The 20,474-nt window shown below is 48.3% G+C and overlaps 6 protein-coding genes across 9 annotated transcripts; 3 read left to right on the top strand and 3 right to left on the bottom strand.

Moving 5' to 3' along the window:
* Nucleotides 1-5,133: 5,133 nt before the first annotated feature.
* Nucleotides 5,134-6,544, bottom strand: PPTG_12264 (hypothetical protein; the record flags this gene model as incomplete). Its single annotated transcript, XM_008907991.1, has 3 exons — nucleotides 5,134-5,247; nucleotides 5,457-5,800; nucleotides 6,124-6,544. 3 exons carry the CDS (start codon nucleotides 6,542-6,544, stop codon nucleotides 5,134-5,136), a joined length of 879 nt encoding a protein of 292 aa, XP_008906239.1.
* A 3,519-nt stretch (nucleotides 6,545-10,063) lies between these two features.
* Nucleotides 10,064-11,472, top strand: PPTG_12263 (hypothetical protein). The gene is made up of 2 exons (XM_008907990.1): nucleotides 10,064-11,142; nucleotides 11,214-11,472. Exons 1-2 carry the CDS (start codon nucleotides 10,204-10,206, stop codon nucleotides 11,280-11,282), a joined length of 1,008 nt encoding a protein of 335 aa, XP_008906238.1. The 5' UTR covers nucleotides 10,064-10,203; the 3' UTR covers nucleotides 11,283-11,472.
* On the bottom strand, nucleotides 11,106-13,114 carry PPTG_12262 (hypothetical protein). Of its 4 annotated transcripts, XM_008907986.1 has the most exons (5): nucleotides 12,705-13,110; nucleotides 12,567-12,624; nucleotides 12,460-12,496; nucleotides 11,515-12,400; nucleotides 11,106-11,437 (listed from the first exon to the last, which is right to left on the bottom strand). In XM_008907986.1, exons 1-5 carry the CDS (start codon nucleotides 13,080-13,082, stop codon nucleotides 11,294-11,296), a joined length of 1,503 nt encoding a protein of 500 aa, XP_008906234.1. In that variant the 5' UTR covers nucleotides 13,083-13,110; the 3' UTR covers nucleotides 11,106-11,293. The 4 variants fall into 4 exon arrangements, with proteins under 4 accessions (XP_008906234.1, XP_008906237.1, XP_008906235.1 ...); XM_008907989.1 differs by having other exon boundaries at nucleotides 12,460-12,624; nucleotides 12,705-13,114; XM_008907987.1 differs by having other exon boundaries at nucleotides 11,106-12,400.
* A 9-nt stretch (nucleotides 13,115-13,123) lies between these two features.
* On the bottom strand, nucleotides 13,124-17,849 carry PPTG_12260 (hypothetical protein). The gene has a single exon (XM_008907984.1). The coding sequence runs from the start codon at nucleotides 17,835-17,837 to the stop codon at nucleotides 14,877-14,879; it is 2,961 nt and encodes a 986-aa protein (XP_008906232.1). The 5' UTR covers nucleotides 17,838-17,849; the 3' UTR covers nucleotides 13,124-14,876.
* On the top strand, nucleotides 13,238-14,920 carry PPTG_12261 (hypothetical protein). Its single transcript, XM_008907985.1, has one exon. It carries the CDS (start codon nucleotides 13,329-13,331, stop codon nucleotides 14,859-14,861), a length of 1,533 nt encoding a protein of 510 aa, XP_008906233.1. The 5' UTR covers nucleotides 13,238-13,328; the 3' UTR covers nucleotides 14,862-14,920.
* Nucleotides 17,631-20,141, top strand: PPTG_12259 (hypothetical protein). The gene has a single exon (XM_008907983.1). It carries the CDS (start codon nucleotides 17,954-17,956, stop codon nucleotides 20,105-20,107), a length of 2,154 nt encoding a protein of 717 aa, XP_008906231.1. The 5' UTR covers nucleotides 17,631-17,953; the 3' UTR covers nucleotides 20,108-20,141.
* The last annotated feature ends 333 nt before the right edge of the window (nucleotides 20,142-20,474 follow it).

Genomic DNA, 20,474 nt, shown 5'->3' with positions numbered 1-20,474 from the left:
CCCCCCGCCAACAGTAAAATCGGCGCAATAACGTTGTTTTTTTTCGCCTCCAAATTTTGATGAGTTTGTACTATTAATATCCCAGCACCCGCCATCCCCATCAACCCGCAGAGAGTCGAAATACCGGAGACCCTCACTATTGTTTTCCCACAATTACACAAATGCAGTATTATGCATGCCGAAGCCAAATATCACTAAGCCAGTTATCAAGATTTTTTTTACTGTGATTTCCATTCCTTGTACCGTATACTATACTATTAATGTACTACTAGAATAGTAGTACGACATCAATAGTATACTAAAAGATACATACTATCGTCTACCCGGAGTTTAGTACGAAGAAAGTTGCCTATTCCATTCTCGCCATTCCACACCAGTCGAATGCGCAGATTCTCACTTCTGCTTTCTCGATCGCCGTGGTAGCCACTCTTCCCCACACTGGGGCACCTATCGCTACCGTAGTGTCGAGCACCCTCTCGTATCTATGTCATAAAAATACATCGTCTAAGGCGACGCAATCTCGGCCACGGTACTTCTTGGAATTTGTACGTACTTCGTAAACAAACCACTACCAGAATGATTATATGTAGGGCCTTTCGGTTAGCATCTACTAAAAATTAAGATATACCCCCTTCTATTTTAATTAGTGTTGAGCTGGTAGTCAATCTTCCTCGAAGACCAATTGGCAAACCAATACCTGGTATTACTCTTGATGCGCCTATAGAGAAAGACAATCCTGGTCAGAAATAAATGTGTTTCTGGTCTGACTTTGCAAAAGACTTTTTTACTCGGGGAGCGGTGTGTCGTTACAAGTGAGCCCCATCATCATTGACATCCACACTGTCCTAGCCAGCCCACCAAATGTTGTTCTTTCGTAGGTACATACCGCTATTGCACTGGCTTCTTTTTTTCTTATAAGCTTTTTTTACACAGTAGAAAAGCTTGACTTTGCAAAAAAAAAAATGGTAATACTAATATGTTTAAGAAATAAACTATATATATGTACATGTAAAATACGTAGCCAATTTCTGGTCCATCCTGTTAGCATTTACTTCTGTACAGTATATACATCGGTGAATTTAGATGCGTATGGAGTAATCCTCGAAATCGATGGAATTCACTTGAATATGATTAATACAAATCAAGTAGCGCTCACCGAGGAGGCAAATAATCCCATATGGGGTGTATGGTCGTACCAGGATAACCTAACGTATTAGTACCAGCTTAAGAGAGATTTCAAAAGGGTTCTGCCAGACTTAGTGATAATAACTCAGAGAGTTTCTACCGAGGGTAATCATCTTGCTCGGAGGCAATTTCAACAGCTTCCCTGCCTCCTAACATCTTTATCACACATAATAATGTATGAAATATTAGCGGTCGAAATTGATGAGGGAAATCTCCGTTTCAGTCTCGAAAACGCCACCCAGGGAAGCCACACGGTTGCTGCTCTGACTTTGCCCGTACGAGAGGGAGGGTGACGAGTGACACGCTCATAGGAGAAACACTGAGACTACACACGAGTGCCTACAACGACAGCAGCAGTATGAAGCCAGACGCGCAAGACGAAGAATGCGTCAGCGTCAAATTGCAAGTCCGCAAAATAAGCTAGAGCTGTTACTCGTGCAGCGAACATGCTTCCTATACCAGATGCAGCTACGACAGCCCCTGAGGCTATTGTCGTGACCAAGAAACCCTGTACTAGAAAATGAAGAGCCTAAGGCAGCTGAACAGAAGGTTCATGCAGGCTTCATTGAATGCAAAGGAGTCCACCAACCAGCCACCTAATGTTACCGAACGGCCTTCTATCACCAATCAGCTGTCTAGTGTCCGAACGGGCTTTTGCAATCGATCAAACGTCGAGTATTACCGAGCGAGTGACTAACGGTTACATGTCACTCAACGGAACGTGGGTGTGCAGAATCTGCACGTTATCACTGAGTCGCAAACGCGATGCACAAGTTGCACATTGGACCGAACAAGTTGCGATCGGCAGCTACAACACACACTGTTTCTACAGCGACCGACTGTGTTTCCATTGCTACCGACTGTGTGTCCAATGCGACAGACAATTTGTACTTTGGGACATCTGGAGAAACAATACTGGTCGGGCCGTCACTGTTGACAGCAGATTTGCCGCTGCCGTTGAGACTTAAAAGGTGGCAAACATCAATGATCGGAGCTACACGCCTGGGGTTAGAGTATCAGGTGCTTTTGGGGCCATCCAGGTAAAGCCTGCAAGTAACTCTACTTACGCTCATGGTAACTGAGAGCTAAGCTCAAGGAGGACAACTTCGAAAATGAGATGCACCTCGTCGATCGCTGGAAGGCCTTGCCAAGACTTTAGGAGGAAAGATGACGTCAGCGCGGGATTGCTTGGAGCTGGTGACGATGGCCTCTGCGTGTTTAACGCGTTGAAGGGCACAGAACTGGCAGGATGACCGGATATCGTCACGCGGCAAGATATCGACCAGTTTGTCGACATTGAGCTCGTGCTCTATGACCGTGACCTCAAGCAGGGGATAACGTGGAAGGTTATACTTCGCTTCCTGGGTCGACTTCGGGATGCTGGTCGCGATTTCTCCTATAACAAAACTGCCAACAGAAACCATTCGATACCAGGTTGTGATGGAGCAGACGTACTGGGGGGAAATCGATCCCGAGGGCGGGATTTACATAATCGAAGCCTACGATCATCGTCACATCGGCGCCCACAGTTCAAGAAAACAAGCGCCTCATAAACGACTTGTAAGAAGGTAAGCCGATCACATCCGCGAAGGGCTAGACCACCTTCTTTCCATTTGCTCGTCCGTTCACCGGTGATAGGGGTCACTCGGAGCTTCGCGAGTTTTGCATAACCGATAATGTTTTTTTTTTCTATCAAATTGGCCTTTATGCATGTGTATTGCATAATAATTCATATGCTAGATAATTCGATACGTGACCAGGGAAACCTCAACAAGAAAAAAAGACGCAATTGATAGGCACGTTTCATGCGGTTGTACTATCATTATGTTTCGATTTAGTGTCCGGATCCAGCTTTTACGAACTTTAACCTGAACTTGACCTTATGTTCTTTAACCTGGTGTTTGTCTAAGGTTTTAGTGAATATATCAGCCATCATCTCTACCGTATTGCAGTAATGACGGTAAATTCGTGTTTCTCAACTTTTTCTTGCACAAAGCAGTACCTTACGTGAATGTTCTTCGATCGTCCGCGCAGTTCGGGATTGTAGCAGTTTTTAAAACACCTCTGATTGTCCTGTAAATGGTGTTAGCCCGCGTAATATCAAAGCCGAGTTCTTCGAGGAGGAGCTTGGGGAATATCATTTCTTGCATACAGTGCCACATGGCGATATATTCTGCCTCTGTTGTAGAGAGAATCACAGTATGGTTTTTCCGTGAAAGCCATGAGATTGGATTGTGTGCTTCCATAGTCATATAAGCGCCAACAGAGCGTCTTGTGTCAGTGCAGTTGGCATAGTTCGAGTCAGTGTATGCCGTCAGATTATTAGCTAGATTGTCCGACATGATTTTGGACGAGCCTCCTAACAGAAGATCGGGGTCGTTGGTTCCTGACAGATACTTGAGTCCGCGATTGACGGCGTATCAGCGCTCCATTCCTGGATTAGCTAATAATTGACTGACTTCACGCATGAAGAAAGCCATATACGGTCTAGTGCCTACAATTAAATACATGGCACTGCCTGCGCCTTGGCGATACAAAATGCCTTTCATCGCATCTGCTAGGCTGGCTACTATCAGAGATTTTAACGTTCCGGTCTGCTGGCGTTGCAATAAGGTAAGATATGTAGTTGCCGAAACGGTCAAGGGCCCTACGTAGCGTACTTGTGCTGGAATATCGTTCGGTTCTTACAGTCGCGCTGAATGGACCAGCCGGGCGAGTACTTCACCTCCCCTAAATCGGTCATGGAGAGTCTCTTTTTCAGGGCTGAATTTAGCTCCTGTACATGGCCTGGTATTGACGATATGATCAGGGGGTGTTGACGCACATTACAATGTAGCTTGTGATGTCGATAACCGTGCAACAGAAAACGCAACGATCCAAACCAGATCAAGAAAGTTAAGGCTTTCAACGAAAACAGACAACCTTTGGTACCAGACTCAGGGGGCTAAAAGCTCTTTAAGAGCTTGCATATTCGGTGCTCCTTACCAGGGAATTGGCCTTTCGGTTGTGCCATGTAGATCTCTTGTTTTAGATAAACTTTTCAGAAAAGCTATCTTAACATCCAATTGGCGGATTTCAAGGTCGTCCATCCTTTTCATTAAAAAAGAAAAAAGCTTTGGATTTGGTTTCTTGGCGACGGTGCTCACGTTGGCTGAGAGGCTGACGCTTTTATTTCTTGACGCGTTGCGGACTCGGCGAGCTTCGCGCTGGTTGAACGGTCGAACTACCGGTAGGTTCTTCCGTTTGATTGACGTACCAGAGTTGACTCCCGAGTCTCCATCCGAGTCCGGGGTGGCTTGATCTCGTCTCCTAGTCCACATCGTCGGAGTCAACTTCGATGTTCTTGGTGGCCTTGGGATGCGGATTGTCGTCGACGTCAGACACATCGCTGCCGCTGTCGTCACACACGTCTTCAGACACACCATCGTTGTCGGACGGCTTTGCATAGCCGAGTGTGTTCGTGTCATGGAGGGCGGCGCACACGCGAGTTTCACACGCCTTCGGTGAAATAGTCAATACATGCTTGGCAATGGGTAGGGATACCGGTTGGCTCAGCACCGATTGAGATATCGGTTATCTCAGCAACAACGTCGCCGTCGGTGATGTCAAGGCTGTGAACTCAGTTTCTGCCCCACCCAGAGCGGATAGATAATGTCGTGAAATGGCCAGCAAAAACGCATTAGTTACGCGCGTTTAACTAAGAGGGTAGTCAGACCGGACACCACGTTTACCACGTTGTTTATCGCGACGTTCACACGTGCACATCCGCTTGCGCACCCAGTGGTACACCTGCGGCATACCAAAGTGCGCGACACGGCTGCTACAAGGCGATGGCGCTGTACGCTTCGCTACCCGACATGGCGTCGAGTACCATGTTTTTCCTGGGGAGAACTGCGTTTGGGCCACGACGGTTGCGTTGTTTAGTTTGTTGAAAGCATGAACATCACCTCAACCACCCGTGGCTTTCTTCACGCAAAATGTCGGACTGAAATGCGGAGAAGTGCTCTCATGCACGTGACCTGCCGTGCAGCCGCTCGCAAAGTAATCGTCAATGGCTTGGGCCTGATATCACGACGGCATCCACTGCCGCGTCAGGCAATATTTCGAGGTGATCACGAGATCGATGTCGTGACGAATTGGCCGGCAGTTCAGCTGCGATTCTATCTTGAAAATACGTCCGCACGTTTGCATGCAGTCTCTTATACTATATTGATTGGTTGATTCTCGTAGCACTTCCAACGGCTGTGGTGCGTAGCTGTCGCCTTCTATACAGCGCTCTTTGCCCGTGCTGAGCTGTCATCACTGAAAGTAATCAGCTCGGGCGACGCTGAAGCAGAGTCAGCGATCTGGCAGACCTGTTCAATGGTACCGTTCTTGAGGTCGCGAAGGAAGTCCTTCCAGGAGATGCCCGGTAGCCTGGTGATCACCTGCGTTTCTTGCGATGGATTTGCAACCTCGGTTGTGTGCCGGTGACCGCCTGATTCTTCCGTGTACTCAAGCACGTGGATCGACTCCGTCGGTGAGCTGTCACTTGGCACGGGTTCGCGACGTGGCTTTGACGGCGACGGTTGGCTTTTCCTTTCGTCGCCTTGAGTCCGAACTCGAGTGCAAGGAACTGCAGGACGAGAGATCCCCCCCCCCGTTTAAGGCGCGGGTGACCGCGTCCGATTCGGCCGTGAACAAGTGAGAGCCCCTGCTCGACCGCGTAGCGTCAACCGCTCGACCACCGGTATAAATGACAAGAGCCCATGCTCAACCGCCGTCGTGTCCTTCAGGGGGAGTTGCTACCCAGCCGCAGATTGGCTCGCCTCGCACCGAGGTGTCTTCATGCTTTAATATTGTGCATGCTGTGCAGAGATGGTCATCTCTCTCTCTCTCTCTCTCTCTCTCTCTCTCTCTCTCTCTCTCTCTCTCTCTCTCTGTGTGTACCCAACGCACATTGTGGACCGATCGGTCCACGACACTGGCTAGGAGGTGCGTGAACACCTTGCTCGTTGCTGACTAACTGCACCAACCAGTCGATCTCAAGTTTATACCACGATATCCAAGACATATCCGAGATGCAGTCAAATGCGTCATTCATGTCGATCACAAGGAATTCGTACTTGCTACGAAATCCGTCAAACGTGTACGGTAGTGTGATCTCACGCCGCGCCACGCGGAGTGGCTTGCTGAAGGCGAGCTTAACGACAGCCTCATCCAACAATACGTAGCGTAAAAGAGCTTCCTGGATTTTACCATATCGGGGATCTGCGGCATGAACCTCTGGGATCGCCACCAGCACGTGAGCATTGCCCTCATTCCGTTTAAAGTTCTGCCCTAAGTGACTTGAGTTGCTAAGAAACAACATGGGATCCATCTTCTTAAAGCCTTCAGGCCGCGATCATCAACCACCACACCTGTCACATACGTATCTAGCCACTCGCATCCATCATTCGCCAGGAAAAACCGCATCAGGTCAGCATCCAACTGATAAGCTTTTTTTTCTTCTTTATCGCTTCTTTCAAGACCCCCATCGGCAGACCCATGTCGATATCGACAGGGAACGGATTTCCTGCCCCATCCACTGTAACACAGACAGGCTCGTTTTCTCGAGTAGATTCTGGAATGAGGATGCAGTGTCAGAACCGGCCCTAATATCCTTTTAGAATTCTCTGGGTCCCCGACCTTCACATCCTGTATATCATTGGTCGCGAACTCTCACAGGATTGCTAGCCACGCATTTTCTCTTTGTGTGCGTGTAGAAGTCTAACTTGCTTGGGCTCGTGAGGTCTTAACATCTGCCGTGCATCCGGCGGGGCATTTCTTGAGCCAATCGAGAAGAGTGGCTATTCTCCCCCTTCTGGGCGTACTTCATAATATTAGAAACGCTTCTGGATTAAAGCAGTATAAACTAGCCCGGAAGGTAGCCTAAACGCAGATTATCAGAGTTTCAAGAGGAAGTACTTAGAGAAAAGCAAGCAGATAGACTTTTTTTGTGGAATCTGTTCATCCTTGGGTTTCTTTCTGTCAGTTCGAGCCAGTGTACCCTTACAGATTGTTTTGCACCGCGGGCCGTTGAAGCCTGCGAAGCAAGCATTGATATTCAAAGATCAATACCTAAGTACAAGGCTACCTCAACGCATGGTCTACTTGCACTCGCCCAGAATCACCGCACAATGAATAGCAAAGTGGTTCGAAGTGGCAATTTAAAATTACAAATATTTCAGTTAGAACCCAACATCTCTAAAACTACATGATTTATCCTATTTCGCCGCTTCATTTGCGGCTAACCAACAAGAGCTTGCTTATGTTCAGCAGTAAAGATTTTATGTACGTATTGAAAAAACGTCGGGAAAATATCTTTTTATTCCCAATCAAATAGGCTTACTTAGTAAATTGCTTCCTGCAATCTGATTCGTTCTATTACCATCTGGGGTTAGCACCTCGAATGAAGATTGGGACTTGCGCTGCATGTAAAAAAAATATGCTGAATTGTCGATGTTCAAGGAGTGTGGTTTATTGGAGCCGTTCTTCTCTTTTTATATAGTTTTTTCCCGTAGTACGAAAACATGATATTGTCCATTGGTCCACTAGCATCTTGGTGAATCCTGCAGAATCGAGGGTTCTACTAACATTGTACTAAGTACGTTCAAGTACTCACGTGACTGAATCTCTGATATATTTTTCTAGAAGCTGTCATTACGAAAAGATGTGTGTTCCCAGCTAAATCGAAGACGATCTAGTACACATTATGCCGAGCGGTAAGACCCTATATAAATCCGCCGTAAATACTATACTGTGTATTCGTTTATACATTTTTACATTGTTAATATGTGGTCGCTTCATTTCCGTTTAAATACGGCCCGTAAATTCTCTCCCTTCTTTCTCACTCCAGAATAAGTCGCGTCGAGGGAAGATGGTTGCTCTGACGCTTATCTGTTACCTTGTAGAACATGGGAGTATGATTTCAGTTGAGATTGATTCAATCAAAATGATGGATTTCATGAAGGAAGTCATCGCTCGAGAGATGAAGTACACTAGACGATCCTATCCCTGTGCCAATCCATAATTGCATTAGCAGCAACCGTACTTGTAGGGGTTTTACACTTGACACGTTCACAGTAGTGACTAGCGTCATCTTTTAGTACCAGTAGATACTGCATGTCACCGTAAGCTTCCCCTACGTACCGAAAATCCCAGTGCAACGCTTGGTTCCTTTCATTGCAACGGTATGTTTCGCTCCTGTGCCTCGGCACTACCTTCCCCCTTTCACGTGATGGCAGAGTAGGCAGCTTGCCAAGATTTTCTTCACGCACTGACGAAGTTGCGGCACGTGGAAGAGGCGGCCGATATGTGCCATCATGGCGTCGCGTCCTCTGTGTCCCTGCGGGCCGCAATGTGCGATGCGGCGACGCAAGTTAATATCATTGGCTGGTATCCACAGATTCCCATCTTTGCTCCAGATACCATCGGCATCGTCGTCGAGGTCAACCCGTTCAGCCGTCGTCCCAAACCGCCGTTGTGCACTCTCAATAGCCTCCAAGGTAGGCCACATGAACCCGGTATCATCCAGGGGTCGAAGTACTATACGCTCGTTTAGTTGCTGTCGGCGAGTACTCACTCTCTTTGCCCGAGCCGTAACAGGTACTCGAACCCACCTTGAGAACATGTCAGCCCAGACGTTATCTTCGCCAGCGATGTGATGAATTTCGTATCTGAACTCATCGAGCTTCAGAGCCCACCGCACTAGTTTCCCTCGAATGTGTTTTTTTTACAGTAGCATCAGGGGCGAAGACGTAGATTAAATTCTTGTGGTCGCAGTATAATCGAAACCCCGCAGGTCTGAGAAGGAGGTAGGACAACTTGTCACAAGCTGCCACAATTGCAAAAGCTTCTTTTTCGATCACGCTCCAATTTGCTTGAGATCCCGAGAAAGTCCCACTCAAGCAGTGTAAAAGTTGGTGGCGGTGCTCATTAACAGGTTTCTCGGTCTCCCAGTCGTGCACGTCGGTCACAATAACACTCCAGGCCGTGTCCGAGGCGTCAGTGAACACCGAAAGCTGGCCATCGGCGCTGGGTGAGCCAATTTAGCCGCAGACGCCAAGCAGTCCTTCACTTGATCAAAGGCTGCTTGTTCTTCATCATTGAGGGTCACTGGTAGCCGAGCTGTAGCTCGTTTTGTCCGTTTTCCACCTTTTAGAGTATCATCCAGTCGCTTCTGGAGAGTTTTAACATGGTCCGCATAGTTAACTAGGCTATCTCTCATCCAGTTACAAGCACAGATAAATTGTTGGAATTATCCGGCGGTCGTGGGCCGGCAGTGGTATCTCACGTAGTCCAGCGATACTTTCCGGGTCGTGACTTACACCTTCACCGTCAATTATCTTCTCGCACCACCTCACAGAGCGTTGGAAGAGACTTGACTTCGCTGCACTGAGCTTCAAGCCGAATTCATCCATCAAACTGAAAAGCTCTTCCAATTTGTTTAGATAGGTATCCACATCGCCAGCGTAAAGCAGGAGATCATCAATCCAGAAGCAAGTGCTTATGGAGTAATTTCCCGAGAGACTTCTCCATAGTCATCTGAAAATGAAGTGCTGCATCACTATAGCCTTGTGGAACTGTGGTTGGCGTAAATACTTTCGCATCAGTCATGTAGCTTAAGATTTCTTGACATGCTTTGGCTAACGGCAACTGCCAAAAGCCTTTTATAAAGTCAAAAAGTCCAAAGTACTTCATGTCACGAACATGCATAGTAATAACCTGTAGAATAGGCTTGGCGCCAGCGAAAGGCTCGGTTTCAGCATTGGCTGGCCGGTAGTCGCTGGTTTGCCGGTATTCGTCCTTGCCTGGCTTCTTAACAGGCAGCGCCGGGCACGCCCACCGACTTAAAGTGTTTTCATACACCCAACCAAGTTTGACTAGCTCGTCGTTGAATTGCTGCAGGAATTTGCGAAGGTGCGGGGTTCCTTTAGACTTGATTTTGCTAAAATAAAAAAGTTTGGAAGTTACCCGACCCTTCATCACATCGCAGCCATGTCGACAAGTCCTCACCGTCATGATCATGTGGATATATCTGATGATCGTTCTGCGCATGAACAATGTGAACAAATGCTACGTGAGAGTGAAGAATTGTGTTTCCTGAGGCAGCTCAAGCCAGCACATGCAAAAGCGGTCGCGGCACTGAAGATGGCGACCGAGGTTTATGGTAAAAATTCGCTGCGGCTGGTCCCCTTTTACCTCGTGCTGGTCGAAATTTCACTTCGAGAGAGACAACTCAAGCCTGCAGAAGAAGTGCTCTCTTTAGTGAATTGGCTACTGGTCAAAGATCGCAAAGTTTGTGTCGACAACTCTGCTTCTGGAATACTAACCGGAGCCAAAGCGTCCGTACCGGAACTACCAGAGGAGATGAAGAATCTCCTCGTAATTCGTATGAACAAACTCTACAGTCTGCTACATCTTGAATACGGCACTTTCTCTGAAGGACTTCAACGCGCAGCTCATGGCGCCTACCACTGCTCCCTACTCTTTGGACCTGACCATCTCTACACGTCAGAGCTTTACTTCTGTCTCGGTTTAATCTTCCACCGCATGCAACGTGCTGCTCTAAGACAACAGCAAACTCAGCTTCAAGAAGAGTCTCAACAGCAGCAACGTGAAATGCAGCAGCGCAACCAGCAAAACGATAGCGCACTCGCCATGCTGGACAAGGTGGTGGATATCTGGTACCGATTCCTGACGAATCCACCTGAAGACACGGCTGCGTGGATGTTGGAACATCGACGTCTGCGTATTCAAGAAGCTAGCTCTATGCTCCAACAGATCGTCAGTATCCGCCAGAATCTGCTGGGTGCGAAACACGTAGCTACCGGGGAAGTACAGTACACATTGGGCTTGTTGTACCTCTTTCTGGGAGACCACATACAGGCGAAGGCTTTCGTGAAACAGGCGCTGGACATCTATGTCGATGCACTGGTGAGTTTTTTTTTCTATTACTCTATTCGCCGTATTTGTACAATATGAACTGATCAGCAAACCGCACGTAGGGTCCTGAGCATCCATCCACAGTGGACGTAATTGGAGTACTGCATCAGCTGGATGAAGCTGGTGTTTAAGTGCTCTGATCTCAGGATTTCTCGTTCGCTTCAGCTGCCTTGATGGCCTCGGCTTCCTTGTGTTTACGGTACGTAATAGTGCACACTCGACGTTCACTTGGCACCATGAGCTCGAAGGGATCAGGACTCTCGAAGTAAAGATCACCATACTTTTTCTAAAATAAAATAAACAATGCCATACCACGAATCATTAGCATCCCCCCTCTTGAACGCCCCCTGATCATCCATATACCTGATCTGCTGGACGTCCGCGAAGCCAAATCCTCCAGGCGTGCAACATCATCCGTGGCGCTTCATCCTCTTGGGAGCCGTAGGTGACATCACCCGCGATAGGGAAGCCATGGTGCGCCATGTGAAGTCGCAGTTGGTGTCGACGGCCATTCAGTGGACGCAACAACACCTTCGTGACAGGTTCTCCTTCGTACATTGCGTGGCCCAAGACAAAGCAAATCGTGGTGGACTGTTTGGCTGCTGCGTCAGCCTCAGTACCCACCAACATGCGGAAGACGCCGGTACTTCGGTGTGGCTCGATAATTGGTGCGTCGAAAATGTAAGCAACTGGCTCCTCGCTGTCTTCACGATCAAGACTCTCGTAATTGCGCTTACGAGCCAGTCGGACCTTTTCCTGACTTAGAAACTCACTTAACTCCTTTAGGAAGCGCTGCTTATCTGCCTTTGCCTTCTCCGTGTATGCATCCTTCTCCTCCTTAGTCAAGTCGTGCCATGTCATCTTCGTGAACGCCAACTCCGCTGGTGTCAGCTCCCGTGTTCCAGCTCCATTGCTAGTGCCTCGCACTTCACCTCTCGAATCTCCTTGACTCTCACGTAGAAGCCGAGCTTGCTCCATCGTAAACAAGTTCGGTCCATGGCGTGCTCCACGCGGATATCCTGGCATCTTCTGGTGTGCCCTCGAACCTCGCTGTTGGTTCCTCAACCTCTCCATTTCTTCCATGTCTTGGATCAGCAAACCCAACTTTGAAAAAGTACAGGCTTTTGCAGGCACACCAGCAGTATCAACACTATCCGCAGGGTTGAATGGTAAATGCCCTTGTACTACCGCCAAATATTCCTTCTGCACCTGCTTCTCACGAAACAGTCGGCATCCTGTCGCCGTCGCTCTGCAAAAGAAAATATTAGTATTGTTCATTTGTCGATTGTTTCCACAATCTTCACTCACTCTTTATTTGCTCCAACGACCAACACACCTGACGTCGCTGTAAATACAATCACCAGCGCGCTGTCAGTAGCCATATTATCATACTCCCCCTTTGAATTTAGCGGTACCGAAGTCCAATTGGTGAATCCATCGGAACTTTTCGACTTGTGGGAAATCTCTTGCCAACTACCACCACAACGTCCAAAATATTCTCAGTAATTGTGTCAAAGGTTTGCTTTCTTCACTAAATGCAACATGCTTCTTACCGCTTTCTCCAATGTTACGTCAAATGCACCGTCCATCCGTTCATCTGGACCTTTATTCAGCACCACAAAGTGTTCGTCCTTGCTCAGAATACGCAGTTGTAGCTGCTCCAGCGTCTTAGGACCGCCTCGCTCGTCGTCTTCGGTGTTATTTGCACTACCTGAATCCATAGAGAGCGCATGGTCGTCTGGCAAATGGCTCTGGTGCCTTCGGACTTTGGTCTCCATTGGGTTATTGGCGTTTTCGGTCGCTTCAAAGGTGCGTTTGACGCTGAAAAAAGATGAGGAGGACGAGGAGATGCTGCCAGTGCTGGGGGAAGCACTCATGGCTCGCCACGAACGCAGTTGAAGACGATAGGAGCGCGTCAAGCGGAGGGACATGCAGTCCAGCAAAGCTGGCGGTTTGATTAGCTTTTGAAAATGGTGTTCAGATCGTGTGGCACGTTTTATTTCCTAAAAACAATTTGCTTTCAATAATTGTGAAAATGTCTAGAAACTAACGTTAAATAAGACCATTAAGTAAAAGCATTCCAAGTCGAAAGCGGTCAGATACTTCCATCCAGAAAAATAACTTCATGTTGCAACCAAAAAAGTTGATATCCATGGATTGATGGATGTAGCAACTCGATGGAGGAACACGCATTCTGGGCTAGGATGTCTTCACGGAGCAAGCGTCTGTTTGGTCGAGTGGTGCAGGTGTCCATTGTGTTCTTGGTGCTTTACTGTTTTTCAGCCGCCATTATCTGGATTCAATGGGCAGAGATGAAAAACAATACTGTCGTCAATTTTGAATCTCGAGATCTTGATACACTTGCTGTGGAAGATGAAAGCGATGAATACCCAGCTCAAGCGTGGAAGAAACGCGAGTTTAAATGTCTTGGTTGGGTGGAAACCGACAACGATGGAGACGAATTGGGGACGAGAAGAGAGTGCTGGCAGCGGATTCAAGCTGGTGACGCTGGGTACTGCGAGGTGATGAACTCTACCTCTGGTCAAGTATTTCGCGTGATGCAGACTACCAGTCTCTCCCTCAAAGATGACACTCGATTTACGTGTGAATTGGCAAAATCGTTTTCCTCGTTTCGCTTCAACGCCAAGGCATATCGTCACGATCCACCAATGGCACTGGACCAATTCGACTCACATGGAATTATCATGGCTGTTTACGAAGGCGTTCTTCCCGGTGCATTCGCGAGCATCCGTCGTCTACGAGATGTTGGCTGTACACTTCCAATTGAAATCTGGTTTCGTCACGATGAGCTAGCAACAGACAACCCCGTGCTGTTACTGCTGATAGAAAAATATGGACCCGTACACTTACGACAAGTATTCGACGATCGCATCTATGGCTTCAACATAAAGATACATGCTCTGTACTACTCACACTTCACCAGCGTCTTGCTGCTCGACGCCGACAATTTCGCTGTGAAGGATCCAACATCACTGTTCTCTTCTTGGCCGATGAAGCAATATGGAGCTGTGTTTTGGCCCGATTTCTGGCATCCTGGAAACTCAATCTTCAACCTCCATGCTCAGAGTTTGGTGTGGGAGTTGTTAGACCTGGAATACGTGGATATGCTAGAGCAGGAAAGCGGTCAGGTACTGGTGAATCGAGCTACGAGCAAGCCGATGCTTGAACAATTGATGTACTACGCGACGCATAGGCCAAATCTTTTCTCAAAATTGAAGCTCGTGTGGGGCGACAAAGATCTCTTCCGCTTGACGTGGCTGCAGATGCGAAGGAAATTCTACTACAACGACCGTCGGGTACCTGGAACTCTTGGAATCGTTAATTACGACCGCCAACGCTATTGCGGAGTAACGATGGTGCAGTACGATTTAACTGGCCAAGACATGCTCTTCTGGCACCGAAATACCATCAAATTGAGCGGTCGAGATGATCGACGGGTGTGGCACACGTTTCAAGAGCTTCCTGTTGATCCTGAAGACAGCGGTCTGCTCCCCAAAATCCAGTCTTTCAACGGCGAAAAAATGTTCAATGAAACGTCATGTTTTGGGGTGAAGCGTTTCAAGATGAATGCGCTCGTGCGAATGAAGCGCGTCGACGAACTGGGAAATGGGTTGGCTTCGCTGGAGAATACTTTGATTCAATATGCACGACAGGCATACGAGCTGCTGCATGACGAAAGCTCAGCTTAAAGCTGTTTTTGCGGTTTAGATCTCACTTGAGCGGTGCCCGATCACTTGTCGAATGGTTTCAGGAAATTCTAGGTCGAAAAATGGCTCGATCGTTAGAAAAGCCGCTCGCTTCAGTTGTGAGCTGTGCTTGAGGAAGGTGGTTGCTGCCTCCTCTCGACTAGAGCTATAGACAATAGATTCGCTGCCGCTCTTCTTTGCTTGAGTTGTCATATGATTGTAGACTATCGATTGCACGTAGCTGATCTCATTTAGTCGCTTCAGGTTTTGCACCATCGAAAACATATCTGCGCTTGCGTTGAGCATTTCAATGGCCTTCGTAGCTGCCGCTGCTGGCTCCTTCGCTCCCTCTTTGCATCGTTTGATACTTGCAATCCTGGTTTTTGCTAGCACGAGCAGGCATTCTCCACGCAGATCAATGCTGCCATGTTCCATCACCAGGGGCACCTGATCGTTGATTAGTGAATGAGCATCTTGAAGCTTCCCCATCGCGATGTAAATTTCAGCCATGACAACATGAGCCTCTGCTAGCAAAAGATCATAATGGTGACTTCTGCAGATATCCACACCTTTCAGCAATGAATTGAGAGATGCGAATGGCGCATGTGGAGCAGATGCTTGAACGCGAGTTCGACTTATAGCAATCAGCACCTGGGCATGCAGATACGCGAACCCGTGCTCACTGCAAGTAGTTTCTAAGCGTTCGAGTAAGTCAAGACTTCGCGGGTAGTCGCCGTCGGCGGTCCATAGCGCGGTTTTCAGCAGGAGTGCTTCGAGATAAGCAAGGAAGTCTTTTCCTTCTGGAGATAAGGCAAGTATCGCGTCTAAGTGGACTTCCGCACGTGGGAATTCTCCTCGCTGCAACGCCCATAAGAAGAAGAGGCGGTGTAATGTCCTCTGGTACAACATGTCGTTCAGTAAGTGGCGCCGCTCTCCATCAGCAATGTCGACCAGGAACCGAAGAGCTTGTTCGTAAACAACTGTGTTCTTGTTGGTCTGTGCGAGGTTCGACATCGCCATCTGACTCACCGTTAGCGCGATTTCTCTCGTGCTCGCCGAGTCTTCGTAGCACAGGAGATGTATACGACTGAAGACTTCCTCAAGCGATCGTTGACCATACAGACTCCATCCAACTGCTGCTGAGATTGTTACTTTCCCACTCAGAATCCACACCGTCTCTAGAATTGCCTCTGTAGACTTGATCCAATCCATCCCAGTTCCACCAGATTTGTCAGAAGAGTCAGCGCCAGAACCTCCCCCAGCTTGCATTTGAAGTGCAATCATCGTCCGCGTGCCATTGGTTGATAAACTCGCAGCTGGCGTCGCTATCGATGCGATGGATTGCATTGCTTCTTGGAGTCGGGACCAAATATGCAGCGGGCGAGGCGCCGGCGCATGAGCAGCAATCAAATGCGGAACAAACTGCGACACCGACCCCGCCGTGTCTGACCTCGCTGTACCCCCACGCAACAAATCGCTCTCCACTTCTGTCAAAGTTGCCAATACTTGCAGCGATGGCAAGCGTAATTCCTGAGCACGGTCTAAGCAACTTCTCACAAGCTGCAAGACAGCATCTTTGGAGTTCCCGATCTTCTGATTAATGCGAATAAGCCACGCCAGCGCGAATGCAACACAGATGTGATCTCCGTGATGCTGAGCTACTCGTATCGCTTCTTGGATACTTTCTTGTGCGGCAGTACAGTGGTCGAATAGTATCTGCAAGCCAGCCAAATTCAGTGCGGCATACTGGATACCACTTCCTCGGAAATGAAGCCCAGAACCCCCTGCCAACCCTGTCGACGCAGAGCCATTGCCTTCACCACTACCATTACCAACTGATCGAGAATTCTGACGAGGTGAGAGGATATCATGGTATTGGTGTAAGCTGTCGAGTGCACCCTGGTAATCACGATCTTTAAGAAACGATAAATACCTCGTGAAGAGCACGTTTGGGTTGGATCTGTCCATCTTCTTGCGAAGCAGTCGGAGTTGCTCTTCCGTTGAGTGACCCTTTGGTTGCTGCGAGTTCCAAGTTCCTCGTCCTCCTCCCATATCGCGGATCATGTCACTTAGGATGTAATTCAGCTGGTCATTCGACCACACCGCCGGGTCGTTCACTTCCCGAACAGCTTCTGGAGTCAGCAGCTTCTCCGTCAAGACATGTGGGTCAAGTTTTGTAGGTGCAGGCGTCATCAAATTGTTTTGTCGTGTACTGTGCAATGGCGTTGCGCTCCCTGAGTGAATCGGCGACAGCAGCAGCTCGTCATCGTCCATCTTGCCTTCATTCCATAGATTCTGTGACGCTGGTGACCCTAGCAGCTCCAAACTGCTGTCCTTCTCCTCCTCTTTCTCCATTTTCTTCTCCTTCTCCATATCATCTCGAAATTGTTCCAGATACTGTTGTACATCATCAAAAAGTCTAGATAAACCGTCAAACAGGAGGCGGTTCACCTCCAGTAAGAAGCTGCGTACGAACACACCCAGTAAACTGGTACGGACCAGTGTGGAGTTGGCTGAGTCCACGTCCATTTCTGCGTCCTCTCCGTCACGTACAAACTGTAGCGGTGTCACACACTCGGAAATCTGCTCCACGACGTTGCACACGGAGTCGGGGCTCTCGATCTGCGTCAGGATACTCACGAGCTGCCAGGACAACTGCTCAAAGTCCTGCTCATTGTCTAAACTCATCTCCAACCGACGCAATAAACTCTTGAGGGTCGTGAATCCTGTCCTGCTCGAATTGTCCTGATTAGTTTTCATAGGGTGCTGGATCTCGAGACTTAGAAATCGCGCCAGAGTGTTGAGCGACGTCCTGCTGATGACTGATGGGGCAGGCTGCGTGTGCGGCGCGTCAACTAGAGACGCTACCGAGTCCTCGCCGGCGCTGTTCTGCTTGGCATCTTGTTGCTGCTGTCGCACATACTCCGACACCAGGAGACAAACACTCAGCAAGTAACTATTTGCCTTCCACTTGCGCATGATGCCAAGATGGTTTTGGAAGTGAACGAAATGTACCATAAAAATGGTACCGATTTTTACAATTAGCCGCTTAAATTAGTTAGCAGTAGTCACAAAAGAGACTATTTTGTAATAGCATGTCGCCAACTGCAGTTGACCTGGTGTGTCGGTCGAAATCGGAGCTCGACGGGATTACGTATGTGGTGGACGCTATCTCGGCGTACGCTGATTCTTCAGTGGAATTGCCTCTTGCGAAAGCTTGTACGTTTGGATCGTTGAGGTTGCTAAATCGCATTTGGAACAGTACGATTGACCTCGAGTCCAATGGTCGAGGAATGTGGTCCATCAGGAAGTTGCTACGATCGTATAAATTGTATGGGAAACTGCAGTTTACGTTGTGTCTACTAGAAGCAGTGAAGATTAACAGTTTGGAGATTGTCCAGTGGTTGTTCGAGCGCTTTCCAGACTATGGAGTGAGACGACCAGTTGTCTATGGGGCAGCTGAAGCAGGAGCTTTAGAGATCCTCCAGTATTTCCGTGAGCATGGCACAACTGTCAATCATGAAGATGAAGAGAACCTGGAAGGCGGGCGTTGGAATGAGGAGACGGAGAATTGGGAGAAAGGTAGGTGGGTCTACTGGGGCAATGAAGATGCCGCTCAAGCTGCTCTAGGAGGACACCAAGATGCAGTCATGTACATTTACGAAACTACTGCGTACGAAGACAGATGTGATTATGACACTATTGGCGGAGCAATTATCAGAGGAGACTTGGAGTTAGCAGAATGGCTCTCAGATAGACTGGACATGTTACCTGACGGGCCTGACGCTCACCTTGGCGCGGCTGCGAACGGGCACGTTAGATCGCTTCAGTGGCTACATGCTCGAGGCCAGTACAGCATGTATGACGTCGGTGTGTTGGTGAGAGCAGCTGAAGCTGGCCACCTGGATGTAGTTCGATGGATAATTGATCGTGATTGGAATGACCAAGGGCTTGGCACTGACAGTGGTGAAGACGAGGACGAGTATGCTATGGGCTATAACAGAGGTAACAGGACACGTCGAACGCACATCACTTGCCTCAGTGGGGAAGCAAGTTTAGCGATTCATGCTGCTGCCATCCATGGCCATCTCGATGTTGCCAAGTATCTGCATTCTCGTATTGACATTCCACTCGACGCAATTGATAGAGTGAAAGAGGATTGGCGGCTGTACAAAAGGTTGAAAGCAATATCAAGGCAGATTGGGCAGAACAACAATGCTGCAAAGGTTTCAGGAGTAACGATGCTGCTTGCTGCGCAAAGAGGACATGCTGATGTCGTTCAGTGGCTCTACGAAGAATATCATGGCGACCCGAGAATTAACCTTTTCTGGGTTTACAGCGACGCTGAAGCAAAATATGTCAGTGTTGTTGACGCAGCAGCAGCAAATGGCCACTTAGAGATCGTAAAATACTTGCTTCAAGTGGGAAAAGAAGGTAACGATAGCGTCGGGCCACCCCAAAAGCGACAACGCACTCAAGAGTCCTCGAACTTCACAGTTCGAGAGGATATGCATGACACACATTCAGAGCTCCTTGATGACCCAACGATGCCGTCATGTACAAAGAAAGCCATCGATAATGCTGCCACAGCTGGTCACTTAGACGTTGTGAAGTGGCTTCATGTTAACCGCACGGATGGCTGTACAGCGGATGCAATGGACCTGGCTGCGTTAAATGGGCACCTGGAAGTGGTGCAGTGGCTAGACGCTAATCGAAATGAAGGATGTACAACCGGAGCAATGGATAATGCCGCAACTTCTGGAGAATTAGCTGTAGTGAAGTGGCTCCACGAGCACAGAACTGAGGGCTGCACATTGGCAGCAATGAATGGTGCTGCAAGCAATGGCTTCCTTATTGTCGTGAAATGGCTGCACGACAATCGAAGTGAAGGATGCTCGAGCGCCGCGATGAATGGAGCTGCTGCTCGTGGAGCACTGGACGCTGTAAAGTGGCTGCATCATCATCGATCTGAGAGCTGCACGCCATTAGCCATGGACGAAGCTGCTCGTAAAGGTCACCTACATGTACTTCGATGGCTGTTTGAAAACCGGGACGAAGGTTTTACTACGGTAGCAGTGTATAATGCGGCTCAGGCGGGGCACTTCGAAACCGTGTTGATTCTACACAACTTGGCACAAAAAGGCCTTGTGCCTGAAGTTGAAAAAATGAACGAAGATGCCTCGATGGTCTTGATCTCTGACATATATCAAGAAGTTGTGAGGGCTGTACTGCCAAAAACTGACGAGTAGCTTCAGAAGCTTGAGCGATTGACATACAATGCTGATAGATAGAGAGATATCGAGAAGTCGTGACCACTCTGTGAGTTGTAACAACTTGTGAGGTTTGTGTTGCCAAAAACCGATAGGTACTCGTTGTTTCTAGAGCTTGTGTGCAGCTATTGAGCAAAACCATATCGATAGGGGCAACTGTATGCTCATGGCGTTCCAAGTGGAAATCTTCCGGCCCATGTCATGTTCTACCTTGCTACAACTTGTTAACCTACTAAGAAGTTAACCTACCTAAGAAGTGGCCAAAATTTGTTCAAAATCAAAAATGTTGAAGGCAATTTAAAGTGGGTACAGCGTACCATTTCTGTCACCATCCTTGTCATTATTC

This window comes from Phytophthora parasitica (genome assembly GCF_000247585.1).
Source record: "Phytophthora parasitica INRA-310 unplaced genomic scaffold supercont2.28, whole genome shotgun sequence".
Classification (NCBI taxonomy): domain Eukaryota; phylum Oomycota; class Peronosporomycetes; order Peronosporales; family Peronosporaceae; genus Phytophthora; species Phytophthora nicotianae.
This window is presented reverse-complemented; position numbering and strand designations above follow the sequence as displayed.

Bases quoted from the DNA above. Each gene is read 5' to 3' on its own strand.
- PPTG_12261 (XM_008907985.1), top strand. From the start codon at position 13,329: ATGGAGGAACACGCATTCTGGGCTAGGATGTCTTCACGGAGCAAGCGT.
- PPTG_12262 (XM_008907986.1), bottom strand. From the start codon at position 13,082: ATGTCCCTCCGCTTGACGCGCTCCTATCGTCTTCAACTGCGTTCGTGG. The intron at 12,625-12,704 runs GTAAGAAGCATG...TTGTGGTGGTAG, and splicing joins ACGTAACATTGGAGAAAGCG to TTGGCAAGAGATTTCCCACA. The intron at 12,401-12,459 runs GTGAGTGAAGAT...TTTCTTTTGCAG, and splicing joins GTCGTTGGAGCAAATAAAGA to AGCGACGGCGACAGGATGCC.
- PPTG_12263 (XM_008907990.1), top strand. From the start codon at position 10,204: ATGTCGACAAGTCCTCACCGTCATGATCATGTGGATATATCTGATGAT. The intron at 11,143-11,213 runs GTGAGTTTTTTT...AACCGCACGTAG, and splicing joins ACATCTATGTCGATGCACTG to GGTCCTGAGCATCCATCCAC.
- PPTG_12260 (XM_008907984.1), bottom strand. From the start codon at position 17,837: ATGCGCAAGTGGAAGGCAAATAGTTACTTGCTGAGTGTTTGTCTCCTG.
- PPTG_12259 (XM_008907983.1), top strand. From the start codon at position 17,954: ATGTCGCCAACTGCAGTTGACCTGGTGTGTCGGTCGAAATCGGAGCTC.